The 19,095-nt window shown below is 39.0% G+C and overlaps 2 protein-coding genes across 2 annotated transcripts; one reads left to right on the top strand and one right to left on the bottom strand.

Moving 5' to 3' along the window:
* The first annotated feature begins 5 nt into the window (after nucleotides 1–5).
* On the top strand, nucleotides 6–458 carry LOC145793794 (uncharacterized). Its single transcript, XM_082876663.1, has 2 exons — nucleotides 6–312; nucleotides 427–458. The coding sequence occupies exons 1-2, from the start codon at nucleotides 6–8 to the stop codon at nucleotides 456–458; spliced, it is 339 nt and encodes a 112-aa protein (XP_082732789.1).
* A 15,263-nt stretch (nucleotides 459–15,721) lies between these two features.
* On the bottom strand, nucleotides 15,722–17,806 carry LOC145793793 (uncharacterized; the record flags this gene model as incomplete). The annotated part of the gene is made up of 1 exon (XM_082876662.1): nucleotides 15,722–17,806. A coding segment is annotated over one exon (1,284 nt), but the record flags the coding sequence as incomplete, so codon positions are not given.
* Between the last annotated feature and the right edge of the window lie 1,289 nt (nucleotides 17,807–19,095).

Here is a 19,095-nt window from a genome sequence, read left to right as displayed (position 1 = left end):
ATGGCATGGAGGCTGTCATCCCGTTGGAAATTGGCATGCCAACCATCCGCTCTGAAAGTTTCCTGCCAGATCTGAGTAATGAAGCGGTGGCATTGGAGTTGGACCTTGCTGAAGAAAGGAGGGAGCGAGCATTGATCCACATATCAGCTTATCAACAAGAACTCTCCAAAAAGTACAACAAGACTGTGCACCCCAGGCTGTTCAAGATTGGGGACTGGATATTAAGAAAGGTGCTTGGCAACACAGTGGTCCCTGGCGAAGGAAAGCTCGGTGAAAATTGGGAAGGACCATACAAGGTGATTGGTCTTGCTGGTAAAGGGGCATACCATCTGGAAGATTTAGATGGCAAGGCTATCCCCAGACCATGGAATACGGCCAACCTTAAGGTCTATTACTTTTAAGATGTAATTTGCTTGTATTGTTTAGCTTTTCTAGACCTTCAGCCTTTTGGCACTTGATGTAAAAGATAGCAATGTTTTTGTAATGAAAATTAGCCCTCTTGTTGTTTGGTATTACATCTTTGTACAATGAATTCGCAAGGATGCAAGGCAATTATAGATGCCAGGGGCAAGGAGACCGACCTGAATGGGACCGGACTGATTTCCTCTCGCCGGAATGGAAACAGACCGCACAAACAGTTGGTGCATTGTCCAACGATATAATTGGCGTATGGACCAATTCGCATTAGGGCCGAGCTGGTTTTGCTCGCCCGGTTGAAATGTTGGCGTCATGACCAACTTAATTGAAACATTGGTGTTTTGCCCAATGTAAGGGCCGAGCTGATTTTGCTCGGCCCAGTTGGCATATTGGTGTCTTGTCCAATATGGAAAACGAGCGGAGTTTGCTCGGCAGAATTCGCAATGTTGGAGTTTTGTCCAACCGATAAAAAGCCAAGCTGACTTTGCTCGGCGGAAAAGAAATGTTGGCGGCTTACCCAGCTTAAAAGGCGAGCTGATTTTGCTCGGTCACGTTGAAGTATTGGAATTCTACAGTCTACAAACCAGTCAAGGCCGAGCAGATTTTGCTCGGCCGAGTTAAAATGTCAGCTCATCTGAAAGTTCAAGGAGCCGAACTGCTAATTCTGATTAGAAAACGTTTAAGATGCCAACCGAACAGAAATAGAAGATGTACGAGCAAGAAGTTCAAAAGTTTCATTGATAAAGGAAATTTCAGTACAAGATGGGGGACATAGCTCGTTATATCCAAAAAAAAAAAAAAAAAACAAAACAAAACAAGGAAGATCTTTAGTCCAGTTCAAGGTCCACGGTTTGCTCGGCTGCCTCCATCGTCTGCTCGGCGATCTCAGTTGTCTACTCGGGCAGGATTTCCTCGGCATCATCGTCTGCTCCATCCTCCACAGCAACCTCCCGGTCAGCCACTTCATCTTCCGTATCTTGGGATGCTTCGGTAGTGGTTTGCTCGGCTTGTTGCGTGGCGGTGACTTCTTCCTTGGCCTCTTTCCTTGCCTCAGCGATAAGCCGGTTCTGGGTAGCATTAGCGTACGCCTGCATATAGACCGGGATGTAGGCTGTAGGGGGGTTAAGGAACATGTCAGCGTCCTGACCGAGGCCAACTTTTTCCACGGTGGCTTTCCAACCGCACTGGAAAAAGATGTCCTTGGTCGCTTGGACCTGGTGCTCGTAAGTCTTCTCACCCTGAGCATATCCCCGGTCCTCGGCATCATCGACCGCCTTGTCCATGGCTAGCTTGTTGGCATCACGCAGTTTCCTCAGCTCAGCAAGGTACCGAGCCTTCGCCGACTTCACGGCCCGTTGTTTGTCCTCGTTAGCTCGGTCGACCCTTTGGCTCAGGATGTCTCGCTCCGCCGCGACCGCCTCTTGCGCGGCCTTGAGTTTTGCTATCTCGGCCTTTTGGGCCTTATTCTCGGCGATGGCCTCACGCAGACTCTGCCGCACGGTGATCATACGCTCGTGGGCGAGGTAATTCTTTTGCGCGGCCTGCAAGCAAATAAGAGATCATGAGTACCAAGGCAACCGAACAAAAACCGAGCAATGACTTGAAGGCAAAATGAAACAAAATGAAAAACTTACCAGTGCTATCGACTTGGCTGTCGAGCGAAGCACTTTCAGATCGGACAACTCGTCATGCTTCTTCATGTCGGCTGGAAGGATTAGCCCCTTGGTCATATTGAAACCAAGGGAGTAATCCTTGTCAGCATACACCGAATCAGCAGACGAGACTGCCCGGCCTTTGTACGTTATCTCGGGCGCCCAGACCGGGGGGGAACTTGGGGATTTGGAAGGCCCGCCCAATGGTTGTTCGGTCTGGTCGCCCAGCTCGGTGGCAGCGAGCCCAGTGGAGTCTTCGTCAGCGAGGCTTTGCCCGACCGGGTCCTTCCTCGGTCTTTTCTTTGACCGGCCAGCCGGTTGCTCGCTGGCAAGTGCCAGTACTACCCCTTCTTGTTGCCCGGCGGGTGTGGAGGATGTCCCCCCGGTTGCCTCTGGTTTTTGGGACTCGCCTTCTTCCCCGGTGATCATGGACTTGATGTCCCTGATTTTTGCCATTTCTTGCTCGGCGGTGAGTGGAACAAGCCTGATCGGTGGTAGGTTCGGATCTAGTTCTGGGGTTGGCGCACGCAGGAAGTCGGTAACCCGGCTCTTGCGCGGTGCGGTGTAGTGGTATGTCTGTTCGAAGCCGAGCAGTTTCGAAGCCTCCCTCTCCTCGGCAGGATGGCACAGTAGGGCTTTGATGGCCTCTTGGTTGGCCTGGTGGTAGTCTGCTGCTAGGTGCTTATCTGCAAAAAGAAGACAAGTGTTAGAACGGAATGGAAGGTAATTGATGCATAAAAAAAATAGCGCGGTCAGCCGAGTGACTCATCGACACTGCCAAAATCCTTTCTAATATACCATCCCGGTATGGGTGCCTCGGTGTCCTCATAGCGACCGGACACCCACAAGAAGTCGTCGTCGTTGGTCTCCTTGTCTGGGTTGCCCTCTATTAGCTTTGCTCGGCCCTTCTTGACTTTGAGGTACCAGTAAAGCCCACTCTTATTTCTACTTAGACTATACTGATGGAAAATTTCAGCCAGACCGAAATTGAGACCGAGCCTCCGGTTCAGCTCGGCGACCCCGTTTATTATTTTGTAAGTGTTATTTGAAACTTGGGTCGGGCAAAGCCTTGTCTGCCTCAAAAATTCGCAGATCAAGGGTTGAACCGGGAAGCGGAGCCCTCCCTCTACTATTGATACGACGGTGAAAAGGCACCGGTCTAGATACCCCCAAGGGGTGTCTCTCTTTTTGGCGAGCTCTAAGACGACGTTATTTGGGATGTTGTACTCCCTACGAAACTCAGCCATCGCACCAGGTGAGCTCACCATGAATCGATACTTGCCCATCTATCTCGGTTTTATTTGGTGAACTAACTTGTATCTCGGACAAAAATGTTTGGTGTATTTGCTCGGTCTTTGAGCTCCACCAATTATAGTGCTGGACTGGCTTGGTAGGTCCTATTTGTTCTGCATGTTAAAAAATAATTCCAAGGGTTAGCATGACATAAATTGCGCGGCCCCTATGGGAATTGGCTCAGTGAAGGGATTATTAGTGTTTGGCCGGTTCGACCCCTACATTGGCTAGGCTACTCGGTCGATTTCCTAGTTCGGTTCTAACTCTCCACTTCTGGCTCGATCAAGGTCCAAGAAGGAGATCCTAACAAAGTTATAGCTCGGTCGAGTCCTATTTGACGAACTAACTGAGCCTTTAGCTCGGTCAAGGCCCAAGTAATGACCTCAAGTTTTCACCCCGTTCAGTTCTATTACCGGTCTAATTGGTAGTTCAGCTCGGCTACAGCCTCTACGAGAAGCCACAAACCAGTTTTTTGCTCGGCCGTAGTGTCATTTATGGATCTAAACGAGCGTTTAGCTCGGTTCTACCCAGATTCAAACCATTCATCCCAGAAATAGGACGAACTCGTTCGAACCCAGGAGAAACAAGGGACACGAAAGCCCCATCCATTCCTACTGTTTTTGTTTGCCCTAGGGTGTGCAAGATCTAAGCAAGGGAAAGCAACTCTAATGGCCCCAAGCATAAACATGAAGAATACAAGCACAAAAAAGTGGAAAACTTGAGGAACTCGAGTACGAGAGTTTGAAGGAAGGGTAGGAGGACTTACCAAATACCAGATGCAAGAACAGGGCCTCTCGAACTTGGTTATGACCTCACGAGAAACAAAAAATAGGAACGGAAACAGGTGAGATGCAGCGGCAATGAGGGCAATTTCTCAAAGAATATGGAAGCTAGGGTTTAGGGTTTGTGTGGAAGAGAAGGTGAAAAGTGAAGGGTTTTAGGCCCTTCGTTGGAATACAAAAGAGGGGGGAAGGAACCCAAACGGCTGCGCCGTTTGAATTCTGCGCGTGCAGAATAGCTGGCTGCACGACCCAATGGCGTGAAGCCACGTGGCACTGGGAACGCGGCTGTCAGAACGGCTGTACGACCTTTGATGAGACTGCGGAGGAAATGGCCGACCAAATGGGACAGCTCGGCGACAGGTATGCCCCCAATCGTGCTCGGCTTGGTAATGGCGCAACTCATCCGTTAGCTCGGTCACGATGGTAACCCCAATCACGACTAGGTTGGATGGGGCTAAAGGGCAATTGAGAGGGGAGATTTGCGCGTTAGTACGGCCGAGCTATGATAACGCCGATCATGACGAACCGCACAGCGCCGGGCAGACTCCTCTCTTGCACGGCACAGCAGCCTGACTTGCACGGCCGGAGAGGTCGATCGACCAGACACGAACCAATGCCTGGCCGAGCTATGACGCGGCCGAGCGCGCAGCCGTGTCTGATGACCAAGCTAAGAGGAGCCCGAACTAGACTTGAGATGCGATTAGCGCCGGCATGTGCCTAACCGATCGGCCGAGATGGACGGACTTCATGTGATCAAGAATGAAGAGCGGTGGAAGTCCAGCGTGCTTCATGGCCGGTCAGTCAGGTGGGACCGATCATAAATAGCCCGGTCATAAGCATAACACTTTGGCCCATATGCCAAGTGGCAGGTCGGCGTTTATTAGCTCGGTTGTGTGCTTGTGGAGAATTGCCTCCACAAGGAACCGGCCGGTCGTGGTACTTCGGTTAAGTGTGCCACCTGGGCCAATGGCGTGAGAGAGAGGACATCTGCTCCACGCACGCACCAATACCGTTGGCAGTTCTCCATGTGTTGGTCGGAGGACAAAATCTTTACACGCGTAAGGTGGTGAGAGGCAAGCACTGCCACCTGTCCAGGGAAAGACAACAGAGGTGGTGCGCGCACGATTTTGGGGCTGCATGGCCAGCCTAGAAATAGTGGAGGAAGGTGAACGTTAGAGGTATGCAACTTCTTCCCCAAAAAGAACACTCTCTCTCTAACAGTCTTCTTCTTCCTCAAGTGGACTAACTTGATCGTCGGAGGGTCTATCCGGCGCACCACCGCCGGGCAGCTCACCGTTTCTGTGTTGCCAAGAAGACGCCGTCAAGAGAAACTTGGAGTACAAGGAGTACGGAAAGTAGAGGATATTTCGCCCCCGTACAGTAATAATTTCTGGAACTATAACATAAAAAAATTTAGAAATTAAAATTTTCTTGTTTTTAAAAATAAAAATTTTGTTGTAAAAGAATTAGGAGACCGATTCCTATCATCATGAGTTGTCACCAAAAATCATCTCAAAAAGTCAATACATTTAGCTTTAGCAACAATGTTTTAAAAATATAAGTAATAAATATAATTTTATGGACAAAATAATTTCATGTCAAAAAAGTTTATTTTTTTAAACAAAAATTTTGGTATAAGTATACCCCATTGTGCGGTAAGAATCAAATTTAGTGAAAAGTATAAGCCACTAAAATGATCTTATTTTTTTAACAGTAGTACTACATATACCAATTAATGCACATATTAATGTATCAATTACTGTTATGTTATTATTACTGACTCCATCTATTATACAGATTACAAATACCAAAACCTCTAAAATTATACCACATTATCTGTTAGTACACTAATTAGTACATTAATTGGTACATATAGTATTATTCTTTTCCCAATTAGAAAAACTAGAGGTGAGCATAGTCCAGATTGGACCGGTTTGGGATAAAACCGGATTGGGGTAAAAGCAAGACCAATCTGTTATCTACAGTCCTGAAAAATTGGAACAAATCCAATCTGTTTAAATCGAGGAGCCAATCCGATCCAATCCATTTAAACATGGATTGGATTAGTTTAGGACCACGTATTCACATAATTAAATAACAAAATATATATATATATATATATATATAACACTTTAATTTCATAAAAACATAAACATAACATTATATTAGTTCCACAATAGGAACATGTCTTTCTATAATAGTGATACATTGTTCTAGAATTTAACAACCATAAGAAAACTGGTTCCACCATAAGTATTTAGACCATTACAAATCAAAACTAAAAACTAACAAACAAAAGCAATAAAAGAAGATATTATGCGGGTTGAGGTTTGTGTTTAGGTTTTATATGGAATAAGAGAAGATACTATATGAGAGAGTGTATAATAAAAATATATACTATTTGTATACGGTCCAGATCGGTTCCAATCCGAAATCGCGGGGTTCAATCCAGAACCAATCCATGGACTACAGATTTTTAATTTTTCAATCCGGAACTGAACCAAAGATTCAAAAAATCAATCCAAACCTACTAGATTGGACTGGACTAGATCGGATTACGAATTTCACGGATTCCTTGCTCAGCCCTAAGAAAAACCACCTCCCTTTTGAATTCCGTGATGCTACAAGTACTAATTGGTACTAATTAATATACTAACATATATTATGATATTATTATTAACCATACTCATTATATAAATTATAAATATTCGAAACTCTAAATTTGTGTCACATTATGTGGGTCCCACATGTGAGACATTTTGAATCTCTAATATTTTTGTTTATTAATACACTAATTAATATACCAATTGATACATGTAGTATTATTCTTGAGTTATACGAGGGACCCCAAATATTCTATCAAATCTCTCATATGGGTGTGGGATCTACACACATGTGAATTTGTGTCTCACCTCATATGAGAGATTTGATAAAATATTTGAGATAGAGCATTTCTCATTATTCTACATTTGGTTCTCCATTTACTCCTTACTAATTAATGACTAGATTCTTCTGTTTAAGAATGGCTTTGAGTTTCTTGCAATTCGAACCGTTCGCGAGTTGGGAAAAATATCAGATTAAGAGTTAATAATTCAATCATTATATTATAAATATATTAATAAATAAAATATAATAATTAAAATTACAAAAATACATATTTTTATTACTATTAATTTGTTATTAATTCAAAATTTAAAATTTCATACTTTGTTTTTGCAAGAAAACCATCGTAATAAGTTTCTAATTTTGTAAGAGAAATGATAAATGATATCTATTTAACAAGTTAAACAACATCAGTGCATGCCTAAATGGTTGTTGGTTGTGCTGCTCTTTTATGATTTGCAGGTTCAAATTTCAGCCACAGCATTCATGGGTTGAAGCAATTTTTAAAAAAGAAGCCCGATGTTTAAAGCATTCAGTTCAAATGATTTATTAATAAAATGAATTATTTATTGTGTAATTAAGAATTTGAAAGGACGAGAAATAAGTTTTAAAATTATAAGAGATAATTTATATTTTAAATAAATTTTAAAGAATGAATTTGTAATTTATCCAATTTTCAAATGGGAAGGACATGAGCTATATGCGGACTTGTGGTGGGGCAAGTTTGGGTGGCCCGATGGGCTGATATGCTGGTTCTATCCTTCATTTTAAGCCCAGATCATATATTTTAGTCGAGCCGGCCCATACTCAGGCCTATCGGAGCTAAAGTCGATAGGTATGTTCTGGCCCAGACATGGGCTTTAAGGTTTCTGATGAGGCTTATCCAAAAGGCCTAAAATTACATGGGCTTCAGTTGGCCCAAAAGGTGTCAAACGCTTTTTGTGAACTTTTAGATGAATATTTTGAAAAATTAAATACATATGAATTTGCTTTACTGTTGTTTAGTTGATTCATTTAATCACCCAACCTAAATCGCAATCATAAAAATAAATCAAGCACACATAAAAAAAAAACTTGCTATTTTTACGAGTAACGCAAGAATGATCATCTTTATTTATCGCATTTGGTTTGTTATGTGATGTATCAACAATGTATTATTAACATAATAATAAATGGTGAAATCCATTCAACTAATACAATTATGACAAATTAGATAGTAAATTTAATGTAACAAATAAGCATGGTCATTTTGGTATTACTCGATTTTTAATGTGGAAAATCCAATTAAAAAAATTACATAACCTAGTCCAACTAATGATTCACTATTAAAAGAAATAAAATAAAGAAACAAAATATCAATTATAATGAGTTGAAACCATCTTAAAATTTATAAAATCAATGCCTCTAGCTCGAGTTTGTAAAAATCCATTTACATAATATTTGTGAGCCATACTTTTCTTTAGAGTATGGATCATTTGTCTCACTCTTTATCCTATGCTCATCTCTCATATTATGAAACCCTTAAAATTATTGATTAAAAAAATATGTGATAGAAGATGATACAACAAGTGAGATATATAAATGATCTCATGGCTTTTCACTCACTCCCATAATTAATGTTCCACCATGATATTTGGGGTTGACTTTTTAATTATTTTTTGTTGATTTCTTTTTAATTGTTAGTGAATTTTTTTTTTTAAATTAAAATTTTCACTTTTGAGTTTTGAATTCTACTTGAATAGACCGACCAAAAGAAAGAAATTAAAAACATTGAAAAGAAAAGGTCCAAAACGGGCAACAAAAAAAAAAGGCCAAAAATGTTGTTGTTGTTTTTCTTTTTCTTCTTCTTCTTCTTCTTTTTTTTTTTTTTTTTTTTTGAGTTTTAGTGAATTTTTTTAATAAAATTTGTTTACTTTTTAAATTCATCTACACAAGATGAATTTGAAAAATTAAAAAATTTGAATAACTTTAAAAAAAATTACTAAGACAAAAAGTAATTAATTTTTTTTTTTTAAACTATATGCCAAACTCACAATCGGAAATCAATAATTAATAAAATGGAGACATGTTAGCAAGATGAGGTTCACAGCATCAATGGATTAGAAAACAGCTGGGTCCAATTGATCTTACGCTATTAGTGTACACAAATGACCTCTTTGCAAGCAGGTTCTCAAACTTGGTTTGACAATTACTATTACTAGTTCAAAATTATTTTTTTCTCAAATATTTATTTTATACATAATCTACTTGGATTGCCAAAATCTACTTTCATATACAAAATCTAACTTCACTTTAATACACAAAATCTACTTTCACTGACCATTTGATCCATTGATTGTTTCACTACATAAGTAAAACTTTCTTTAGCTCATGCATGCGAGTAACAAACAAATAAGGAAACAACTTCACTTTCATGGCATATACAAAGAATTATTTTTTTCTCTCCTTACTCATCCTCGCATTACATTTTGTTTTTACAATGTTGTATGTCGAAGGAGCTGTTACTGACCAATATACTGTTTTTATAGTTTGTGGAGTTCCAAACAATCCTAAACCCTTGAGAGTCCATTGTCAATCTAAAGATGATGATATTGGAACTCATGTCCTCAACTTTAGTGAAGATTTTCATTGGAGTTTCAGAATCAATATTTTCTATACTACTCACTTATTTTGTCATTTTTGGTGAGTTCTAAGCAACAGAGTATCAATATATTTTATTACTATACAACAGCTGATTATTGCAAAAGCCCAACTGAAACATATACTAGTTATTGGACAGAGAGACCAGAGGGATTCTATGTCGCTAATGGTAATGCAACTTGGTTCAAACAATATGATTGGGCTCGATTTATATTAGTTGTGAGCTACTTTCTTTTGATGTATTAATAAACTAAATATTAAAAAAATTATATCATCTCACTTTATACTTTCCATTCAGTTGTTCAATCTTTTGCAAATATTAAGATTAGTTATGAGTTAAGAGTCTACGTGCAACCTTACTTTGATGTATCCGTAAACTAGATGCTATGAAGAATTATATTTTATATATTATACGTACTTTTGTTTTAAACTTTTGCAAATATTACTCACAAATGCTTATTTTTTTTCCTTTTTTCTTCTTATTATGTTGTGAAAATAATCACTATATTTGAACAAATTCAATCGTAGTAACAAATAAATAAATAAATAAATTAAGTGCATATATAATTTAATTACATATATAATTGAATGTAATATTCTTATGTGCGGTGACGGAGCTATGAAGAGATCAGGAGTCACGTGTCCTCCCTCATATTTTATTTTTCCTTTGTTTTTTTTTTTTTTTTTTTTGCATATAAGGAAAATAATTAATAAATAGAAAATTTACATAGAAATAACATTCATTTAGAATGATTTCTTAATGATATTTTTCAAATTACAAAATAATGATAGACGTTTTGATTGAAAATGAAAAAATTACAAGTCACATTATTATGTATGAAAATTGAGGGGTGCTACATGCACCAATTTATGTAATAACTAGTGTACTAACACTAGTTATGATACTAATATTGACCCCACTCATTATACAATTACAAATATCAAAAATATCTTAAATTATGTCACATCATCAATTGGTACATTAATTAGTGCATACAGCATTAGTCATGAAAATTTTATGAAAGAAATTTTAGTGTAACAGTGATACCAAATCATTACTTACATGTAAACAACCTCACTACAAAAATATGAAATTATTGAATTATTTAATTATATTTGACAAATGAGATTAACCTTCCATGCGCTACTTTACTATTGGTTAGTGATACAGTATATCAATGATTGATATGGAACCACTATTATTTATACATTATTATATAATCTATCATAAAACATACAATACTCTTCGCATTGCCTATAATATACTAGTTATAAGTAATGTACGGGAAATAAATAAACCTTCTCGTATAATCCTGTTGATCAAGTCTGCATTCTTCCGTACGTCGTCGCTTTATCACCTAAAAACACAAACGTGAGCTAGCCGGCGGGTGTGTGCCGGAAGCCCCTCCGATGCCTAAGTCAGTAAGCTTGACAAATAGACAAAAACTCTGTGAATTCAGAAAACAAAGGTGTGTTACCTCTCCAAAGGTGATGTTTGTGAGCTTTTATAGGTTTTGCGTAGCACAATCCTAGTAGGACTTCTACTCCTCCATGCAGAGTCCTCCTAGGATTCACACTCCTGAAAGATAATGCTTATCCTTCAACACCCCCTCACTGCTTAAACCAAGTGAGATGGTTTTTACCATGGCTGAACTCTAATATGACCGAAGTAATCATGATCACGCCGATCCACAGAGTAGACCGAACTATCGTTAGTTCGGTTCTACCTTCAGTGTTCTTACCCCAGTTCCTCCATTGTCAACAGTGTTAAGTCTAAACCGATCTAACTTCTAGTAAGGCTTTTAGACCGAACTAACCATACTGTGCCTCAACCGATATAAGTTCAACGCATCCTTAAACCGGTCTAACTACAAAGCGTCCTTCAACCGGACTAACATCAAGAGTAACTCGGACCGGTCTACCTTCTGGGCTTGAGATCGGGCTAACTTTAAGCCTCTTCAAGACCGGAGTAACTTTATGGCCTCTTTACTCAGCCCTTCGTACAGAGGCCCATAAAGGCCCAACTCGGCCCAATTCCGCATATAAATTACCCTCTCAAGTAACACTATATTGGCCCTATTTGGTAGAGCTGTGGGAAAGTGCTTATAACTTATGCCTTAACAGCTTATAGCTTGTAACTATGAACATAAGCTGATTTCTAACTTATAAATTAAGCTTCTCCTGCCCCACTCAAAGAATAAGTTGATTTCTAACTTACAAAAAGCTATAAACTGCATTGTTAAGCTAAACCAAACACATCAAAATAGCTTAAATTAAGCTGAAAGCTGAAATAAGCTGAAAAAAAACTGTACCAAACAGGGCCATTTTCAATTCAGATTTTTTATAAGGTCAATTGTAAAAACAAAATTTTAAAAATTTTATATTAAATATTTAATATTTTGTGCTTAATATTAATTTAAAAATTATTATCTATTGTTATTGATCATGAGAAAATAAAATTTTAATTAATAACTATCCCTCTAAACTATTTTTCTATCTCCGTCACTACTTATATGAGATGCAAAACGAAATATGTTGAATAACTATAAATAAGTTTTACATGCAAAATTGTGGAAATTGTTTGCTAAAAGTGGCGGGTGACAATGAAGTGGTCTGCACGACCATAAATACTAAAATGAATAGATTTTTTTGTTTCTTTCTTTTCTTTTTTTAGTCTCTTGGATGTCTTGTTAAAATATAAGAAAAATTGTAAATTAGTAGTATCTTTACAAAATATTTACAAATTTATAAAAAAAAATTAATAAAATTATAACTTTAAGTATTAAAATTGATTATAATACACTAGTTATAAGTAACACTATATTTTCAATTCTGATTTTTCATAAGGTCAATTGCAAAAATAGAAATTTAAAAAATTTTATATTAAATATTTAATATTTTGTGCTTAATATTAATTTAAAAAATTATTATCTATTGTTATTGATTATGAAAAAAAAAATTAATTTTAATTAATAAATACCTTCTAAACTATTTTTCTAATTCCGCCACTACTTATATGAGATGTGAAAGCTGATTTTGTCATCCAAATGTGTTAAATAACTATAAATAAGTTTTACATACAAAATTGTGGAAATTTTTTGCTAAAAGTGGCGGGTGACAATGAAGTGGTCTGCACGACCATAAATACTAAAATAAATAGATTTTTTTTCTTTCTTTCTTTTCTTTTTTAGTCTCTTGGATGTCTTGTTAAAATATAAGAAAAATTGTAAATTAGTAGTATCTTTACAAAATATTTACAAATTTATTATAAAAAATTATAACTTTAATTATTAAAATTGATCAAGTTTACTACTGATTTGTAATTTTTTTTTAAATGCACTAATGTGCAATTTTCCCTAACTTTAATTATTGAAATATTTTTTAATCAAGAAATGTATAACATTATTACGAAAATGCATAGTATTAAAAAAAATATATAACTTCATTTTTGAACCATAAGTTATCATAATTCTATCAAAAATTACGTATCATATATTAAAAATACGTAGCATTTTTTTTACATATATTCTTAAAATAAATAAATAAATAAATAAAATCTTCCTCTAGTCTTTTAGTTTATAAAAGACATAAAAATATCTCACAAAAGGTATTTTCATCATTAAACTCAATGTAGATGTATGTAAAATGTCAAAAATATTATTTTTCATTGAATTTAATGACTAAATTTTTTTTTCCCGGCCGATTTGCTTAACAAAAATAGGCAGATAATTTACATTGAAAAAAATATAAAAAATTTAGAGTTTATATTAATAAAAGTAAAAACTCAATGCTTATTTGTTATAAAAATTAAATCTTAATATTTTTTTAATAAATTTTTCAAAATAAAATTGGAAAGGTTATCGAGTTTTTTAATAGGAGATGTGGGCTGATTTTTGGTAGCCTAACCTGACCTGCTGAGTTGCAGGTTCGATTCTTGAGCATAGGCCCAGACTATAGCCCATACTGAAGTATAGCCAGGCTAAAGCTCAATGGGTTTGGCCCAGCATAGTCATGGTCTCTAAGCTTTTTTATGAGGCTTACCCAAAAGTTTGAATGGTTTAAAATCTGTATTTTATACTGTTTGGTTGGATGATTTAATGAGAAAAATAAAAAGAGAAATAGAAACAGAAAGATAAAAAATTGATAGAATTCGAATTTAAATCATATTTGGTTAAGTTGAAAAATGGAGAAAGAAAAGAGCCTAAAGTGAACCAAAAAAGACAAAAAGTGATATTATATTTTCCTCACACTTTCTTTTCCCCTTTGTTTTTCATTATAACCAAACAAAAAGTGAGATTGTATCTCTCCTTTCATTTATATTTCACTTATTAAATCTTCCAACCAAACACACCCTTAATAAAAAGGCCTAAAACTACATGGGTTTTAGTTGGCCCAAAAAATGTCACGAGTCTTAACCTCCATAAGCTGAGCAACATTTCTTTTATTTACTATCTCATGCTTTAGTGTTTGAATTATGAGCAAATAAATAAAGTGATCCATAGAAAATTACCAAGTTATACATGGATAACCATAATCTTCTTAACTCTTTTTTACTGCTTTTATACAAAATATTTGTGAGTGATACTTTCACTTAGAGTATGAATTATTTGTCTAACTCCACGTCCTTTTTGAAGGCACTTTTTTTTCAAACTTCACAATTACAATAAACAGTTCCAAGTTTATTTTTTACATAATCTACTTGGATAGCCATAATCTACTTTAATTTGATCCATTGATTATTTTACTATATGTAAGAATAAATTGATGTATATTATTGATTGTTGTATTACAAGATTGTTGTATTGTTGTTTTTTTTTATCTGTATATTACAAGTCCTATATATAGAGAGGTTTTGGGAGTAGTAGGTGTAGAGTGGGTGGTGGTAGTAGGTAAAGTGGAGGTGGTAGGTGGAGTGGGTGAGGAGTAGTGGAGGTGTGTAGTGGTAGTGGTAGGTTTTAGTGGTGTAGGAGGTGTACATTAACAGCCCCCCTCAAACTCAAGGAGGATAGGAACTAACCAACTTGAGTTTGGAGAGAGTAACAAACAGAAAAGTAAACTGATAAATAAAATAAAACAGGATAGGAGACACGGTATGGTCGTGTCAGACCGTTGTAGCAGACAGTTTACGGGGTCATGTCGGACCGTTGAAGCAGACACTGTGTGGTCGTGTCAGACCGTTGTAGCAGACAGTTTACGGGGTCATGTCGGACCGTTGAAGCAGACACTGTGTGGTCGTGTCAGATGTAGAAGACAGTTTACGGGGTCATGTCGGACCGTTGTAGAAGACAGTTTACGGGGTCATGTCGGACCGTTGTAGAAGACAGTTTACGGGGTCATGTCGGACCGATGTAGCAGACAGTTTACGGGGTCATGTCGGACCGTTGTAGAAGACAGTTTACGGGGTCATGTCGGACCGATGTAGCAGGACAGTTTACGGGGTCATGTCGGACCGTTGTAGAAGACAGTTTACGGGGTCATGTCGGACCGATGTAGCAGGACAGTTTACGGGGTCATGTCGGACCGATGTAGCAGGACAGTTTACGGGGTCATGTCGGACCGTTGTAGCAGGACAGTTTACGAGGTCATGTTGGACCGATGTAGAAGCTGTGGTGGTGCACCAAGGGGGTGACTTAGGGAGTGCGCCATGGGCGACTTATACATTATACTGGTATAACCCCCCCTCAAACTCAAATAGGTGTGAAGATAGAAACCTATTTGAGGTTGAAACAAAGGGATTGATAAAGCTGACCGGTGTAAAAGACACTGTATGAGTGTGTATATAGGCTGCCCAAAAAAAAAATATACATGGATGTAGATATCGAGCCCTCAAAAGTCGTGCCCTCAAAAGGTGTGCCCGCACCCTCAAAAGGCGTGCCATCAAAAGGCGTGCCCGAATGCATCAAAAGGCGTGCCATGAAAAGGCGTGCCAGTTTGTCGGCGAGAAGAGGCGCGCGATGCGCGTGGCTGCCTCGGCTATTTAACCAAGACGGAGCTGAGGCCGAGGCAGAGGCTCAGACAAGAAACTGAGAGAAACCTCTGAAGAAGTCTGCGTTGTGCTGAGAGAGAGAGGCTGTAACACTGTTGTGCTGAGAGAGAGAGTCTGTAACACTCTGTTGCGAGAGAAAATGGCTTCGTCGTCCCGTGGTCTACTTACTCTCTTTCCCGACCTCAACGAGTCCACAAGAGAGATAGCAGGTGCGGTGTCCCGTGAACCTCAACCAAACACCACTGGGTTTGCTCCGTTGAACTTTCCGATGCAGTCGGTGGAGCAAAAAATGGCTGTGCAGTCGGATGTGGAGGCCAATCAGTATACTCTGAAGGCATGTGTGGAAAGCATGACGGCGGTCACAAACTTGTCGAACCGGCTGCAGAGTAGGACAAATGAGGTGCAGCATTTAAACTCCCAGCTGGCTCTGCTCCAACGCATGTATAAGGATGCGCGAGCAGAGATAAGCGTGCTAAGGGCAGAAAACAAGGAGCTGAAGCGGAAGGCCACCGTGATGTTCCGATTTGGAGGGCCGCCATATGCTGCAGTGGAGGAGCAGGGAGTACTGATCATGCCCAGTGGAGTGGGAAACACGGAGGCAACACCGGCAAGGACTGCCCAGGACGGAGGAAAGAAGAAAAGACCGACGGCCGAGTAGAGAAGAAAATCCCCGCCTGTGGGTGTGGTTGTTTTGTTTGTGGGGGTTTTTTTTTTTTTTTTTTTTGTTTTGTTTTGTTTTGTTTTGTTTTTTTTTTTTTTTTTTTTTTTTTTTTTTTTTTGATGTAAAATTGTGAACGGGGGGAACCCCGACATGAATAAAAGGAGTGTGGTGTGCAAGTTCATCGTTTTTTTTTTTTTTTTTTTTTTTTTTAATAATAATAATAATAATAATAATAATAATAATAGGAGACAAGCCAACATGGGCGGCTTGGAAACGATATGCTGGGTTGGTGCAATATAATAAAATAAATATAGAGATATATATATAGAGATATAGTAAAAGAAGAGATAGTGGAGTGGGTGATGATTAAAAAAAAAAATAAAATGTTGGCATCAGAAATCCCGGGGGTGTGTGTGTGAGTGTGGGTCACATATCCAAACACAATGATGAAAGATAGATGGTTGGCAGGTGAAAGAGTAAACAAATATGAAAATATGATGAGAGGTGGGTGGCACAAGTGGGATTGATATATTTTATGATTGTGTGGCAGGGGCTCACCTGAACACCACGCACCCAGCTGACCCCAAGAGAGAGAGAGAGACCCGAGATGGGTTTGATAGATGTTATCCACGTGGGAGGAAGAAATAGGGCGTAATGGTTTGTGGGTTCTGGGATCAATCCCTGGGCCGATCACCGTCTGGCTGAGGTGAGTGTTCCAGTCATTGTCTGTACGCCCCGGAATGCTCCCCGCTATCAAAGAACACCTGTTGCCGAGAAGGCGGTGGAGGCGGAGAATGAGGTCCTCCTCGTCGGGGGCGATGAGGCCACACTGGACGGAAGGGCGGAGGTAGTTCATGCAACGGAGTCTGCAACTCGTTCCGCAGCGGAGAGACCCGAGATCTCGTGGGAAGAGTGCGCCACCGTCCCTCACCGTCCTTGCAGAAATAGTGGAGAGAGGAAATCCTCCATTTGGTCCTTGAGGAGGTGCATGCCGTGATGGAGTGTGGTGAAGAAGTGGGTTTGCGTGGCCTTCGGGGAGGCCGACTGGTTTCGAAGGGAAGGGGAAGGTGTAGAGCTGGATGGTTTGCCACCAGCCGGAGACAGAGGGGTGCTTGGAATCTGGGGCTGAGATGGAGTTAATGTACAGGGAATCCGAACATGGTCGGGGTTCGGTGTTGGTGGAACAGATCAGTGTTGGTGGAACGACACCTTGAAAACCCCTTTCTCTTTCGCGTTTTTGAGAGAAATCTCGGAGAGTTTGAGGTGTTCGACGAGTTCCGAATCGGTGTAGTTGAAGAGGATGTCGTCGTGGATCAGAAGCTGGCGAGGACGATGCAGAAGAGGTGGATGAGGCGTTCGGTGGCGGCGCCGACGTGGTGGCGGACGAGCTGATTCGAGAAGCTCTTGGAGGTATTGGGGGGTCTGAGATGAGGATGGTGAAAGTGAAGAAGGAGGCATGGTTGATGGAATTGAGTTGACTCTGTGGTTGTGATCAGTGGTGTATGAGACACCAAACCAAGTGCAAGGGAGGTGAATGAGGAGGTGGTTGGGATTTTGTGCAAGAAGCATCATCCGGGAAGACAGTGACTGAGATAGAGGAAGCTAGGGAATGTGTAGAGGTCCGGCGGGCGGCCAAGGTGAGGCTGCCGCCCGCCGGTGAAGCAGAATGACCAGGTTCTTAACCTTGCTCTGATACCATGTAAGAATAAATTGATGTATATTATTGATTGTTGTATTACAAGATTGTTGTATTGTTGTTTTTTTTTATCTGTATATTACAAGTCCTATATATAGAGAGGTTTTGGGAGTAGTAGGTGTAGAGTGGGTGGTGGTAGTAGGTAAAGTGGAGGTGGTAGGTGGAGTGGGTGAGGAGTAGTGGAGGTGTGTAGTGGTAGTGGTAGGTTTTAGTGGTGTAGGAGGTGTACATTAACACTATATATATAAATCAAGCTTCCTTTAGCTCATATATATGAACAAACAAATAAGGGAACAACAACATCACTTTCATGACAAAGCTAAATTATACAATGAAGTGTTTTTCTCTTCCCTTTCTCATCGTGGCATTACGTTTTGTTTTTGCAATGTTGTATGTTGAAGGTCGTTTTACTGACAGATATCATATGGTTATAATCAATGAAGTCTCAAACAATCCCCAAGTTTGACAATCCGATGCCAATCTAAAGATAATGGTCTCGGATATCATATCCTCCACTTTGGTGAGAATTTCCATTGGAGTTTCAGAAATAATATTTTCTACACTACAAAGTTCTTTTGCCATTTTTGGCGGGGTTCTGTGTTTTATTACTAGGACATGGGGCTTTATTGCAACAATCCAACTGGAGAATATACTTCTTGTTGGTTAGTGAAACTAGAGGCCTTCTATCTCGGCAATTGTAATGAAACTTGGTACAACAAACATAATTGGACTTGATTAATATTAGCTGTGAGATAAGAACCTATGCGCATCCTTAATTTTGATGAATAAGTAAACTATAAATGAAGAATTATATCTTCTGTTTGCCCTTTTATTCTATATATTATATATTAATTACATATACTCTACTTTCCTTAGTTGTTTTAATCTTGATTCTTTTCTTTCACTTACTGTACTTAATTGGGACGTGTTTTTCTAACTAACTTTTCACAATTGCTCTTTTGTTATAATATTTATTTTTTGTCAATAAAAAAAAAATACCCAAATGATTGCGAAACACAGGCATTCAAAAAGGACATACAACCCTGAAGTGAAGACTTGTGCCTCTTCCTTTCACACCCTTTGGG

The sequence above is a fragment of the Camellia sinensis genome, chromosome 6 (genome assembly GCF_055761805.1).
Source record: "Camellia sinensis isolate YWXY chromosome 6, ASM5576180v1, whole genome shotgun sequence".
Classification (NCBI taxonomy): Eukaryota; Viridiplantae; Streptophyta; class Magnoliopsida; order Ericales; family Theaceae; genus Camellia; species Camellia sinensis.
The sequence above is the reverse complement of the archived record's forward strand: the minus strand, read 5'-3'. Positions and strand labels throughout refer to the sequence as shown.

What these genes read in the sequence shown, in the direction of transcription:
- LOC145793794 (XM_082876663.1), top strand. Translation starts at nt 6, where the DNA reads ATGGAGGCTGTCATCCCGTTGGAAATTGGCATGCCAACCATCCGCTCT. An exon ending in CAAGGTGATTGGTCTTGCTG is followed by an intron (nt 313 to 426) that starts GTAAAGGGGCAT and finishes TGTATTGTTTAG; the next exon opens with CTTTTCTAGACCTTCAGCCT.